The sequence below is a fragment of the Artemia sp. Qi Xiang Cuo genome, chromosome 11, assembly GCF_049724085.1.
Source record: "Artemia sp. Qi Xiang Cuo chromosome 11, ASM4972408v1, whole genome shotgun sequence".
NCBI lineage: Eukaryota > Metazoa > Arthropoda > Branchiopoda > Anostraca > Artemiidae > Artemia > Artemia sp. Qi Xiang Cuo.
Window position 1 is genome coordinate 60,773,603 of NC_142804.1, and position 15,568 is coordinate 60,789,170.

General features: G+C 33.9%; 1 protein-coding gene across 1 annotated transcript in view; it reads left to right on the forward strand.

Moving 5' to 3' along the window:
- Window positions 1–15,568, forward strand: part of LOC148947203 (uncharacterized) — a 180,266-nt gene that overhangs the window by 148,334 nt on the left and 16,364 nt on the right. Inside the window, exons 10-11 of the mRNA XM_089096533.1 lie at window positions 836–989; window positions 8,695–8,807. Of these exons, the coding sequence (XP_088952659.1) occupies window positions 836–989; window positions 8,695–8,807 (267 nt within the window). The remainder of the gene's footprint in view (window positions 1–835; window positions 990–8,694; window positions 8,808–15,568) is intronic.

Consider the following 15,568-nt stretch of genomic DNA (forward strand, 5'->3'; position numbering starts at 1 on the left):
GTAGTAGTAGTAGTAGTAGTAGTAGTAGTAGTAGTAGTAGTAGTAGTAGTAGTAGTAGTAGTAGTAGTAGTTTTTCCATTATGACATATTTTTTAGTCATCTCATTTGTCTTTTCAGTCTTTTGTTTCTTTATCTTGCCATCTTTTCCATTACGTATGAAAAGAAGAGAGGAAAGGAAATAATCAATGAAAAATAAAATCAAAAAGGTGAGAAAGCGAGGATTTTGTCAGCCAGTGGCAAAATATGAAGACGAAGAACAAACAAATATTTCGACAAGGACCTCCGCCAAGTCGTCTTCAGTGCTAAAAAAAAAAAAAAAAAAAAAAAAACAATCAAACAAAATCTAACCTTCCTAAGTGAATCTAAAGAGAGCAGAATAGACACTCAAGTTCCTCGTTTTCTCACCTTTTTTATTTTATTTTTCATTTTTTGTTTCCTTTGCTCTTTTTTTTCGTACGTTATGTATAGCCAGTGTGGTCTTAGAATGTATTTATATATTTTCCATTTAAAAGAAATGTCATGTAACAAAAACTTCAATTTTTTCGCAAGAACCTAAACTGTATTCAATCAATCAATCAATTTTATTCAATAAATAAACTCAACAAAATAAACTTCAATTAAAACTTCAAACTCCCCCGTAAGGCTCTATGGCCAGGAAAAAAACAGGGGAGAAACAAAAACTAAACAAATACATAAAAAACAAAAACATTTTCAACAGGGGAAAACATTTTTAGGGGAATTTCCCCTAAAAGTATTGTGTTTTCCAAATATGATATATTTTTCAGTTTATGTGTATTTGTGTATTGCAAAAATAAAATATTTTTTGGACTTCTAGGGGACCTGAAAACCTATTTATTAGCTAGAAGACATTTAGTAAATGAAAAAAATAGAGAAGAAAATGACGAAGTTTCCAGTAGACGGTTGACAGCGATGGCCTTAGATGTCGCTAGAGGTCTTAGCTATTTAGCTGAACTAAAGTATGTTCACAGGTAAGCTGTTTAAATTTTCCAGTAGACGGTTGACAGCGATGGCCTTAGATGTCGCTAGAGATCTTAGCTATTTAGCTGAACTAAAATATGTTCACAGGTAAGCTGTTTAAATTTTCCTCTAGACGATTGACAGCAATGGCCTTAGATGTTGCTAGAGGTTGTAGCTATTTAGATGAACTAAAATATGTTCGAAGGTAAGCTGTTTAAATTTTCCAGTTGACGGTTGACAGCGATGGCATAGATGTCGCTAAGGTATTAGCTATTTAGCTGAACTTATGTTCACAGGTAAGCTGTTTAAATTTTTTCTAAGTTGGTATTTTAATATGTTTCTTTGAGGTTATCTTTTCATTATAGAAATTGATTAGTCGTTAGGTCAGTAACGTATAATGTGATTACAAACCAATGGAAGCCAGAGAAGGGAGCGATAGGTGGCAGTCCCGGGAATCCAAATGGAGGCGAGGCATCCAAATTTTGAGGGAATAAAATTCTTTGCTAAAAGTTCTTTACTTTTTTCATCTACTTACCATCAGAAAGCGTTCAGACTACTTGTCACTTGAACTTTGAAAAGACATTCCGACACAAGATGGAGTTCCCGCCATGATGTAGTCCAAATACGTGACAAATTTATTGCGGCCGTGTTGCTAGATGAAAACAATTTCAATTGAATCCCAAGTTTATGTAGGATATCTGCTGAACTGTTTTAACAGCTCCCATTTATAGATTTATTACATTTAGTGCGTCTGTGGAAGTTTTATCTTCAGTGGGAAAAGTCTCAAGACGTTTGCATGCTCCGAAACTGGGGTTCTTTGAAGCAGCTTGTGATCGGGAAGAACTTATTCATATCTTGAAGCTGAAGAAATAACCCATAACGCAACACACCTGTCTGCTCTTCTTCTGACTCAGCACAGTAGCTCCAGTTCACAAAAATGTAGAAAAGATAAAAAAAAATATCCAAAATATAGGGGGCAATTTTATTGTTGTTTCGTTATTTTTCCTTGAAATACCAAAAAGAGGTATTTTTCGACGGATATACAGAAAAATATCTTTTATAAAGGGTAACTGCCCCAAACCCTACCTCCTCTTGACTCTCCACCTATGGGGATTGGCTACTAGTTTCACGAGCTGATGAAAAAAGAATAGATGAGTGGAGGATAGGTTGAGGTTGTGAAATAATTAAAAAGTAGAGACTACAGTGGCTATATTTACGGACACAGTAACATATTTACATCTGTCTGGAATTTAGTTGAATTTAGCCATGATTAATAATGAACGATAGAGAAAAATTCAAAAGGACAAATCCGTAAATTATGTGAGAATAAAGAGAATAAAGAGCTAAAGTTAAAGCTAAAGAGAAAAGCCTTAGAGCTAAAGATGATAAAGCTCATCAAAAACCAAAAGATGCTATGGAGTCTTTACTACTGCGGTGGAGAAATTTATTCGTGAGGCTATGTGGTTCAAACAGATTACTGATTGCAACAGCATTTAATTCGCATTTTTCAACTGAAATTAGCAAACACATTTTTGATATCACATGACTGAAAAGCCTAATATTAATAAGTATTGAAAAGTCATCTCTCACTAATGATGAAAAAAGTGAAGTAGTTCAACTGCTTTCTGACAAGAGATATTCTTATAGATTTATTATTATATTTATAATAATAAAACTATATGAAAAAATAAAAACTGTATATATATATATATATATATATATATATAATATATATATATATATATATATATATATATATATATATATATATATATATATATATATATATATATATATATATATAATAACAAAACTATAATAATTATATCGTTTATTTAAACTGATGTTTAAATAAACTAGGATTTTTAAATTGAACAAGATCTATATTCCAAGTTTCATCTGTGCGTATATACTCAAATAATTGAACTCTCTCATATTATTTCTCAATATCAGGACTTTTATTTAGACTGGTTTTTCTTGGGGGGGGAGTAAACAGTAAAGGAGTTGGCCGAGGGTGTCACCAGACATCTGAGCATCCTTATTGAGAATTCAAAAATTATTGTTAAATCAGGAAGATTGCATTTAAAAAAATGACTATTCAAATCATTTTATGTCCTTCAAACATTGCATGCGAATATAAAAATAAGTTACTCCCATGATTTATCAACCAAAATCTCCGTAACCTTATCAACCCGAAGTTTTCAACCCAATCCTGGTAATAAATGTCCATTAAGAAGTAACCTTTGTCAATGGTACATTCCACATTCACCAACATTTTAACAAATATGTAGGCATATCGAACCTTGTTTAAAAAATAATTATGCAGGCATTTAAATCCATATGACTCGAAGTCTCTCCTTTCTATTTGCGTTTTTTTTTTATTAAAACGCAACTGTGTTTTCCTATTTACGTGTATTTATTTTTTATAAAAACGTTATTTGAATTTCCTATAAAATATTATGTGTCGCACGTCTATGCTCTTAAAATGTTGGATGAATTCGCTAACTTCCCGGTGAACCAAATCATTCCGTTCCCCCCTTATCACAGGATTTACGCATAAGCAACAAAAGCTATAGCTAACGGTGCCCCCTTTCTTGGGTTAGTTGAAAGCAAATGAAAGCAAACCAGGTATTATATCTCGTTTGGAACTTTCGAATAATTTTATAGACCACAATGCCCTTCTATTTATAGCTAATTTCAAAATTACCCATTTTTCATAAATTTTCGTTTCAATTAGAAACTTTTGAAACATTTTGACTATTGCACGAATCAAAACCTAGTTTGTGAATTTACTAAGCAATATCGAGTGATCAGTGCACTAAATAAATGGCATAATCAAATTCGAAAAGCCTTAAAAATGTTAAACCTAAAATCCAAAAAATCTTAGAGTGGAGTTTTCAATCCATTGTTTATCAAATCTAAAATTTCGTATTTTCCCCGAGAAAGATACTTTAGGATTTTTGCTAATTTGTTTCGTTTGCTAAAAAAAAACAATTGCTTCATTTTTCTCATCAGGGATGGTTGTATTGACCAAGCGATCGCAGAATATTCAAATAATATTCAGAGAGTAATCATTTGAATTGGAATCTAATAATCGCGTGCTATTTCTAATCAACAAAAGAGATCGTGCCACAGCAATGTGCCAATTGCGCCAAATGCCATACTTTGCCACTGCTTAGCAATTTGGGCCCTCTCTCTCTCACATTCTCTCTATCTCTTTTTTTCTCTCTCTCTCCTTCTGTATCTTTCTCTTTGTTTTTCTTTCTCTCTGTCTCTTTTTCTTCTTTTTTTTATTCTTTTTTCACTTTAAAATTTTCTTGACATGCAAATTTTGAGAAAAGAATATTCTTTCTCATTTCAAAAATTTCACTATTTAGATAAGCCTTGGAAAGACTTATTTACTTTAGAATTCTGAAATAAAAATTCCTGATTGGCGGGAACTGATCAATAAGAGTTAGAAAGTTTGAAAAAAAAACTAAGAAAAAATTGAAAATAGTAACAAACAAAAGAACGTTTTGGTCACTGCATATTCTTAATGAATTCTGGTAAATTCCAAAAATAAGTTTTCAACTAAGGTCCTAAAAAGATATTATTGTAGCATCTGCTATAAGATTCTAGAATCAGTTGTTCAAAATTACGAAAACTATTCCTAGTAAACCTTAATTTTTGGTCAAATGGAGTTGGTCAGATTGAATTTTAACTATTAGTTAATCTATTAATGAATTATTTTCTAGTGTCTATGTTAATTGTCAGTAAACTAATAAAATTTTATAACCTAAAACTTCTTTTTTAATGAGTACTGTTTCTTATAGAGGATTTTGACCAATAATTTTCGTTCCTTGAATAAAATTAGGTCCCCAAAATATTTATGTAGTTTAGAATTCCAAAACAGAAAGACTTGGTTGCCGCAGAAACCGATTAATTAAGCTCTGACGACATTGCGTATTTCTAAAAAATTGTCTTCAACAGCTAATCTCTCATGACATAGTAAATGAATGGAAAAAATGATATTCATGTCGTTAATCAATAAAAACAAAGATAAAATTGGTTTTTGGCAATATTCCAGCTTTGCTTCGGCATCCTTGTCTTTGTATTGTTGGTCCTACTGAGCAGCTGGTTTTTGCTTTTATTATATTAATTTCTAGATGTACTCCGATCTGACCACTATTCGGTATTCCGTTTGTCTTATTTTTATTTTCTTATACTTTTTTTCCCTCTCCTGTTTGATTCTTTCCTCTTCTAATTTTTAGCTTTGATTATATTACTCAATTGGATGCTCTTAAATCAAAAAGCTATTCAATATTCTCTTGTGTATTTTGTTCCTTTTTCCCTTTCCTCGTAATTTTTTTTTCTTTTTCTTTTCTTTTTTCGTCTTTTTGATTATATTTATTTGATATAGAGCTTGATTATGGAAAGTGTTAAATTTACGTTTATTGCTAGTTTTTTCGAGTACGTAGCTCTGCCCTTATGAAGAGTGGTTAAATTTACGTTTATTACTAATTTTTCCGAGCACCTAAAGCTCTGCTTTCATGGAGTGGTTAAATTTACGTTTAATAAACATTTTTCCGAGAGCCTAAATTTTTGCTCTCGTCGAGAATGGTTAAAATTACGGTTAATGCTGCTTTTTCCGAGAGCCTAGAGCTCTGCTCTCTGCAGGGATTTTTTTTTGCACATTCTATAATGCGCTGCTTTTTTCATTTTGTTTTTTCTTGTATTGTACATGAAGATTTATACTCTAAAGTTCTAAGCCAGATATCACGTTGCCCGATCATGCTGCCAGATATCACGTTGCCCAGTAAAATGTCTCAAAGTGGAGAAATACTTAGTTTGTCTCTGTTTTTGAATCACTTGAAAAATTTATTTCGTCGGGCAGTAGAAATTGTGTTGAAAATAAATAGAAGATCCATGTTCAAATACTCAAAATGCACTACCATCGGTATTTTTTTGTATTTGGATGGGTATGCAAAACAACCTTTTTTCTGTTTTTCTTTTTTTTCAAAAAAACATATAGATATATTATATCTATATTATAACAATAAATATTATGATGTTTATACTATAATAGATATAATATAATAGAATGGGTATGGTATGCAAAACAATCTTTTTTTCCTGTTTTTCTTTTTTTTCAAAAAAATATAATATAGATATATTATGTCTATATTATAACAATAGATATATTCTGATGTATATGCTATAATAGATATATTATACCGGCTTCGCAAACTTTGCTTTCAAGCCGATATATAGCAACGTTGCTTCTTTGTTTTTGCTTGATAAAATTCAAAGTTTTGTGACAGAATTAACTAAAGTGCAGTTAAAAATTACAAAAAACATAAAAATAATAAAAAAAAACATTATTTATTTTACGATCATGGTTCCATATTACCCTACAAAGGGAAAAATTACCACCTCGTAACTAACGGTGTTTTGAAGCCCGGGAGAATGGTGTGAGATCTTATCAAAAATACGCCATTTTTACTCACATTACGCCATTTTACTCACATACGCCATTTCACTCACATCTTGAAAAAAGATGTTGTGGGCTATTAATAGCTTACTGAAGGAACCCTAAGATGCTGTCAAAACTAGTCTGTTGGATATTAAGGCCTTGAAATTATAAGCGTTGAAGACGTAGGCCTCCTCTTAACTCAATTCATTTATAACTTCTTTCAATTTCATTTTTCTTTAAAATAACAGCTCGTCAATTGACCTCATTTTTTACGTCTAAACACAAAATCAAACAACAGAAAAAACTGATTCTTTTACTGCATGATTACCAAACTCCAAGCGAAGGCAGCAATATATCTTCTTTTTGAATTTTCTCCGTTGTTTGGATTTACTGTTTAGTCCATGTAAGTCCAAACTAGTCCGTTTGGACTTACCTGGACTTACTCATAGAGACAGTAGACACATGAATGACAATGCGAGTGAGCAGAGATTTACCAGACACAAGAGGATCTTGTAATTAATGCTAAAAATTTGCCAGAATACTAGTTTTTTAATCACATATATAGTTTTATGTCAGAGAACCCACTAACGAAAAGAAGGGTCTTTATATATATTACATATCTAGTCTTAATTATAAAAGCCTTGTAATATCTTATTAAATAAGCCATGTAATATCTCATTAATTAAGCCTTGTAATATTTCATTAATCGACAGCACATCCTTTCTTGAAACAAAGGGAAAAATGGAATAGGTATTTTTTTCGAAGACCCCACTGCCTTTCTATGACGAACAAATAAAGTTCAAATGGGGATCAATCCTTTGTATCTGTTTTCACTGTCTAATAAAAGGACTTATCTCCATTTGATCTTTTATTTGTTCGAAAAATGGAAAGTATGTTAACTTACTCTGAGTAACAACAAAAAAGTATCAACTAATTACAGAGGAACCCAAAAATCTTTGTTGAAAAAGTATAACTTTAGGATATAATTCATAATTAGAATATAATATATAATTAGGATGTAATAAGGATTATATTTACTTCATTTTTATTTTACAAATTTCAAGCATATGAGACAAGATCCTTTTTCCTTAATTATATCTCAAAGATGGTATTTGCCTATTTGCTGTGATATCCCTTTATTTAGTAATTGGAAAGTAACAGAAGATGTATGGATCATTCCTTCAAGTTGTGAGGCAATTTTAACTGGGTATTGGTTGTAAGAATTATATCATTTTCAACTATCTAGAGGAGCATTGAGAAACAAAGTGTTTCACTGAATCTTATTTTGACTTCCCTCCAAAAACCTTTCACTTAGTCAAAGATGGCGCCAAGCAGGGGTAGAAAGCTCCTCGTTCGAAACAAGGAGACAATTAAAAAATGTGTCAAAAGAACAACAAAATGAAAAATACTCTTCCCACTCCTGGAAAATTTTGTTGTGGCATTTTTGGACTTGGTTGACCACACTTTTCTAATCCATAATCTAGTAGACAACTTTGATTCTGACAGTTTTTTATTCTAATTTCCACTTTTCCTCTGTGTCTACCATTCCCTTTTTTCTATTATTATATTATGTATTTTATGTGCACTTATGTTCCATTTAACCTAAAGTCATATTTATATATTCATGATATTCGTAGTTTGGTTGTTTATTTTTTTTAGAGAAATAACTTTTAATTATTTAAATGATTTAAAATTCTAGTTCGGATAATACATCTATAAAAAAAAACATACAAGAAATTCATGTAACTAATCCCACAAAGGCTTCGTAGCCTGTGAAGGAGGGGAGGAAAATTAAGTGTCATTTAAACACTAACTCAGATGAAAACAATGAGAATTGTAAGATCCCTCAGTATTTAAGAGAATAAATTGTAAAAGAACTAAATAGACAGCAATCAATCGTACAAACAAATCTTTACAGAGGCGATAATGATATTTACCAATATTCTTAAATAAAAACCTTATCTATCCGTCTGTTGTTCTCTATCTATGTGCATTCGAAATATCAACATAACATTTCTGTTAAACTTGGCTATATTGTATTATAAGTGTCATTAGTTTAGATGACGTAGCTACTGATGATCAATCTTTATTGCTCTTCTTTTTCTTCAAAAATTGTTCACTATTTACGTACATTCAAGAGCTCGATTTGTACTTTTTATCACATTTTCGTTTCTAATCTCTAGGGCTGTATTTTCTCCGACCCAAACAAAAAAAATATCCTTTTCCATCTGCGCTATATTTTTAAAGTATCATTCTTTTTTCAGGGATGTTGCATGTCGAAACTGCTTGGTAAATTCAAACAGGGTTGTCAAGCTTGCAGATTTTGGGATGACTCGTCCTATGTATGAAAATGACTATTACAGATTCCGTCGAAAAGGTAACCATTTTTTCCCTTCTGAAATTAAATTAATTTTATTAATTCATTTTTTTTAAGCCACACAATACAAAAGTAATAAGTGTCGGGGCAAAATATCAACATTCAAAAGAGAAAACACATAGATAGTCGAACAAAATATCATAGGTAGTGCAATGGTGCTGTAAGGAACGATGTTGGCAGAATTTTTTTTTTTTTTTGTTCTAAGGAGGCCCTAGACGGTCAATCATTTTGATCAAAAGTTTCTGTCAGTCCAGTGACGTGTGTTTCAATCAATCTTAAATCGAGCCTTCAATTAGCCCTTAATCTCGACCAAAGCTAATCTAACACACTGCTTTGGATCAAAATGATTCAGTCATTCAAACTTTCTATCGATCAACGTCAACACTTGACTCAAGCGTCAAACAGGTTCCTAGACGGTCAATCATTATTGAGTTAATCGATTGACGGAAGCTTTTGATCAAAATGATTGACCGTCAAGGGCCTCTTTTAGACCAGGGCACTTCATATAGAAGTAGATGTCACAGAAACTTCAAAAAGGGCTCATTCGATTGGAAATTGAAAGGTCTAGTGCCCTTTTTAATAGTCGAAAGTGATTGGAGGGCAACCAGTCCCCCCCCCCTTGCCGATCATTTCCCCTAAGACATTCAATTAAAATTTTAGCATAGCTGTTTTGTTCAGTGTAGTTGAAAGTTCCAGAAATTATATTTTTGAGGATGACCACTCCCCCTGCCCACAGCCCTCAGGGCATGGGTTGTAAGTTATGCTCTGGGGGCATATAAGGTTTTATAGAAAGGGTGGTCGTATAAACTTCGGAGGTGGCTCATTGGATTGGCATTCCGAAGCTCTAGTGCTCTTTTTAAGAGTAACAGTGATCGGAGGGTGACCTACCAACCCCCCTCCCCCCCACACACACACTTCGTATTGTCCCGAAATGCATCCAATGGAAGTTTGGAATGTATCCAATTGAGATAGCAATTTTATTCAAAATAGTCCAAAGATCATATAACAAGGCTTTTGGGATTGAAAAAAAAATCTAGAGCCTGGGGGCAAGGATTGCAAGTTATGCCCCGGGGGTATTTAAGGCTCTTATGGAAGGAATGGTTGTATAAACGTTAGAGGAGCCTCTTTTGGTTGAAAATTGGGAGTTCTAGTTCCCTGTTAAAAGTCAAAAGTGATGGAGGGCAACTAGCTCCCCCCCCCCCTCAGACTACCCCTCTTTTGTTCAAAACATTTTGTTCAAAACAGTCGAAAGAACATATAACAATGCCTCTAGGGTTGGCACAACCCCCAGAGCCTGGGGCAAGGGATATAAGTTACGCCATGGGGGTATATAAGGTTTTTATGGAATGGGTGGTCATATAAACTTCAGTTGGCGTTTTTTAAGAGTCAAAAGTGATTTGAGAGCAACCCCCCCCCTCCACGCCCATCATTTCCCAAACACATCAAATCAAAATTTTGAGATAATAATTTTGTTCAGCTCAGTTGAAGGGTTCAGAAGTTATGCCTTTGGGGATGACATCCACCCCATAGCTCTCAGGGAAAGGAGTGTAAGTTATGCCCTGGTGGCATATAAGGTTTTTATAGAAAGGGTGGTCGTATATACTTCAGAGGGGTCACATTGGAAAGGTAATCAGAAGTTTTATTGCCCTTTTAATATTCAAAGTGATCAGAGTGCAGCTTCCCCCCCCCCCCCCCCCACACGTCGTGTTTTCCTGAAATGCGGACAATAGAAATTTTGAGATAGCTATTTTATTCAAAATAGTCCAATGATCAATTAACAAGGCTTTTGGGCTGTTACAAACCACCAGAGCCTGGGGGCAAGGTTTGTGAATTAAGCCCCGGGGGCATTTAAGGTTGGAAGGCTTGGTTGTATAAACTTCAGATGTGGCTCATTTGTTTGAAAATTGGAAGTTCTAGTTCTCTTTTAAGAATCGAAAGTGATGGATGTCAACTAACCCCCCCCCCCCACCTTACTACTCCTCTTTTCATGAAAGGCATCTGATTGAAATTGTAAGATATTCATTTTAAAACAAATAGTCCGAAGAACATATAACAATTCCTCCAGGGTTGACACAATCCCCCAGAGCCCTGGGGCAAGGGCTGTAAGTTATGCCATGGGGGAATTCTGGGGTTTATGTGGAATAGGTTGTCGTATAAACTTCAGGTGGGTCTCATTTGATTTGAAATTGTAATTTATAGTGCCCTTTTTAAGAGTCAAAAGTGATTTGAAAGCAACCAGTCCCCCCACCCCTGCCCATCATTTCCCATAAACAAACATCCAGACAAACTTTTGAGACATCTATTTTTTCAGCATTGTTGAAAAGTTCAGTAAATATGCGTTTTCAAATGTCATCCCCCCTCCCCCCAAGGCGTCAGGGCAAGGGCTGTAAGTTAGGCAATTTGCTCATTGTTTACATATAGTACATGTTATTGAGAAAAGATATGTATGTTTAACTACTACTTTCCCAAAATATGAAGGGTATTAAGGTGAGTCTTTCAAGGAATGTTGAGGGGAGTATTTAACTAAATCAAACCACGTTATGTATATATGGGTTGTCAAAATGGCTTAGCTCAGAAATGACAGAGTATATTAATTTGGAAGTTCCATGAAATGATAAGGGAGAGGATCAATTGACCAAAAAGGCAATATTTGCATGCTATTACTGCTACAACTACCGCTGCTTCTACTGCTACCACAGCTGCTACTACTACTACTACCACTACTATCACTAAAACTACTACTTCTGTAGCGGGTACTACTAAGACTGAGGATATTGAAATAAACATCTGATAAAACGTTGAGGGGGAAGGTTGAACTAAATCAAAGCATGTTATGTGAATACAGATTTTTGATACGGGAGTATCAGCAATATTTTTGGTACGGTAAATCGTACCAAGAGGAAACCTTAGGGGTATCATAAGTGGGATATTCAGTTGACTAAAGGGCAAATTGTACCTGCTGCTACTGCTATTAATACTGCTGCTACTACTAGCACTTCTACTATGATACTAGTACTATTAATGCTAAGCCTATGAAGGTGACAATTTGGCAGAATGTTGTGGGGGCGTTTGAACAAATTCAAAATACACTATGTCTATGCAGATTGCCAAAAGGGCGTATTTCAAGAAAAGATTTGTGTATTAAGTTGGAATTTTCAGAGAATACTTAAAGGAGAAGATGAATTGACAAAAGGTAATATATGCATGTCACTATTAACACTGTTACCACTGCTACTTTTGCTAATACTTCTACTGCTACGAAACTACTCCAACTACTACTTCAATCGCAACAACTTGTAAGGCGTAGAGTATTAAGATGAAAAGGGCGTCAAATGGGGATCAGAAGCGAAAATTAGCAATATTGTTGGAACGGCTTACTGGCATCATGGCAAACTTCCGGTGCATCATGAAAGGGATGTTCAACTGATCAAAAGGCAATATGTACATGCTATTACCGCTATACTGCTACTAATACTGCTATTAATGATACTACTGCTACTACAACTATTGCTATTAAACCCGCTAAGGGTATTAAGGTGAAGCGTTCTAGGAATATTTAGGCAGATGTTGAACTAAATCTTAACGAACAATGATCATATAGATTGTCAAAAGGGTGACAAAGCAATATCACAATAATGGCTTACATTATTAAGTTAGACTTTTCAGGATAAGTTTTAGCGGATTTTGAACTAGCCAGAAAACACTATGTGTATACTTAAATTCTACTTCTACGGTTACTGTAAGTAATCACACTAAAGACAATGGAGTTTCAATTAAACGAAAAAAGTATATACATGCCGGTATTAAAATGGCATATAAAGAATATTATAGACAGTGCTGCTCTGCCATAACTAGTAATATCATTGATATTTTAAAGGAGCTAATTTGATTGGAAATTCAAAATTCTAGTGCCCTTTATGAGAGTCAAAAGTGATTGGAGGGCAATCAGTTTTCCAATTCTGTTTCCCTGAAAATGAATTTGTCAATATGTAACAAACATAAATTAATTTAAAAAATTTTTTCTACAATATGAGTTTTTCAAGGAAAAGTAAAAACTCCATTAAACCAAAAATAAGCAAAAATTGAATTAAATAATCTACCAAGCGTGAAACTACCACAAATCAGCATCGATAAATAAATGAAACCCAAAACGAACAGAAAATACAATAAATAACCAAATCAAACTCAAAACAAGCTGAAATTAATATGACTATGTCTAAAATCCTTATGCCTTCTCAAGGTAAGAATATAATTTGCACTTTACTGAAAAAAAATTAATCTTTTCACTTTTATAGCTTTAATAGATCAAAAATTATTAAGATTTTAAACAGTAAATATGAGCATAGGTATATTAAACTGACAATGCTCATTCATTTGTTGTTTTTTTTTCTTCAGTAAAGTGCAAACTATGTTCTGGCCTTGAGAAGGGGGTTGTGATTTCTAATCATGTTATTTTTAGGTTGTTTTAAGTTTGACTTGGTTATTTATTGTAATTTTTATTCGTTTTGGGTTTCATTTATCTATTGATGCTTACTTGTGGTAATTACGCTTGGTAGATAATTTGATTCTATTTTTGCTCATTTTTGGTTTAATAGGGTTCTTTACTTTTCCTTGAAATACTTATTTTTCGGAAAAAACTGTTTTTAATTAGTAAAAAAACACTGGTAAGGGGTAAAACGTGCAAAAGTCAAAACTGAGAATTTTTATGTGGTATGTTTCTAACTTGAAATTATATATGAGAAATACAAAAATTTCTCCCAACAAACTGCTTTTTATCAAGGGTGAAAGATAAAGCAGGATTTGTATATTTGAAATAATTTGTCTGAATTTGATTAAGTTCTGAAGGATAGGGAAAAAACCTAAAGCATAAATAGACCTGAAAAATAAAGCATAAGTCTAACCCTTTTCCATCTTCCAAAACACCATAAAAAGAAAGTGTGAAGTTCAACCAACCTAAGCAGGGCTTTTTATGGTTGTTGTATTTCGATTTTGTGCTGTGGCTTTCTGAAGTAAAAGCATAGAATTCAGAGGTAACTCAGAGTGCCTAAGGGAGGGGATGTCTGGCAAAGAGTGATTAAAAGATAGCATTGCCTAGTAAAACCTCTTTGTCTGGGGTGTCAAAGCCGAAACTGTCTCAAGGGGAAGTGAAGCTATTTTATCGAATATATCTGTTGACTTCTTTTAACAGAGGCTCAACAGGCTCATAAAACCGAGTCGTCAATCTGAACAGAGTATATTCAGTCTTTTTTTATATAAAGATTTGTATAATATGTTCCTATATTATATATAACACTTGATGATTTAGTTTGACGCAGTCCGAGCCGTTCCTAGGGGGGGGGGGGTAACCGGTTCAGCTGCCACGGGAGCCGCAACTAGGGGATGCACGGCTAGGAGGTTATTCACTTTCATCAGGTTTTTCACTTTGATTTGGCTTTTTTTGCTTATATTTTAATCCGGGGGGTGGGGAAGCTGTATTTGATTTTTCCTCGGGTACCACCAATCCTAGGAACGGCTCTGGATACAGTCATCTGTCTTCAGTTTTGTGTAGAGAAGGTAAATATGCCGACGCAACGCTAACTTAGAGTACCCAAAGGAGGAGACAAAGAATAAAGAACAATTAAAAACAGCGTTGCCTAGTAAACAGCTTTGCCTAATGTTTCACACCCAAAATTGCCTCCAAGGCAAGGGAAGCTATTCTATAAAAGATAATATTGACTTCTGGTAGGAAGGTGTTTATAGGCTCGTATAACCTAGTCGTCAATCTCGATAAAGTATTTTCAGTCCCTTTGGATGTGCTTGCTTTCACGAAATATACTGCAAAAAGGGTATATCTTAATATCACATAATGGATCTTCACAAATAAGAGGTCTTAAGAGACCTGAATGCAATAACTGTCAACATAAAAGGAAAAAGTCTTCTAATGTATTCCAAGACAGCGGTCCTCTAATAAACTCTAGTAGCTAATCTTTAAGTAATTGTTCAGGAAACTCAAAACATGTTTTTCAACTTCACGAAGAAGTAAAATTAGAACTAAAGGCGGTTTCTTGCACAAATGTTCTTGCCATCATATCTGTACTAACGTTGAAGCCATGATTTTGAGCAATTGTTAAGCACAAGACAGGGTTGCCAAAACTTTTGAGATATGAGATATACATTTATTTAAAATTGAAAACAAACGCTATTAGCCTTTCACCTGCCAAGAAAGGCAATAAGAGACCAAATTAGAGACCAAAGTGTCAAAGATCCAAAAAGGCGCACTTTTGACGTCTATTCAGAAAACCAGTGGGTCTCAAACTGGCGGGTTGCCTTGGCTCGAAGTCAAACTTGAGACTTCTAGTTCCAGCTGTGAGGGATGGCCTTGAGTGGATAGTATCTCTACTGGTACTTGCTTAAACGTAAACAGTCTTAGAAATGCTAAGCTTTATTTACAACGAACATATTTGCAAGTGAGAAGACCATATAGGAGTGAACACATTGCCCAAGTTGTTGATAGATTACATATGGCTCCAGCAACCAGAGACATCACTAGCCGAAATGTTCGGGGGGAGCTAATGAATTTTACCAACTAGCTGGTCATTTTTACTGAGTTATTTGAGTGATTTTGCTATTTTTAATTATTTCATTTTTTTTCTACTGATTGACACCGATCGTCTTCGTTGCTGTTACATCATTTATTTCCAGCAGCTCCTTTACCCAGTAAAAAAAATTGAGCGAGTGAAATAGTGGCGCTTTGCACCACTATTTTAAAGAGACAATTATTT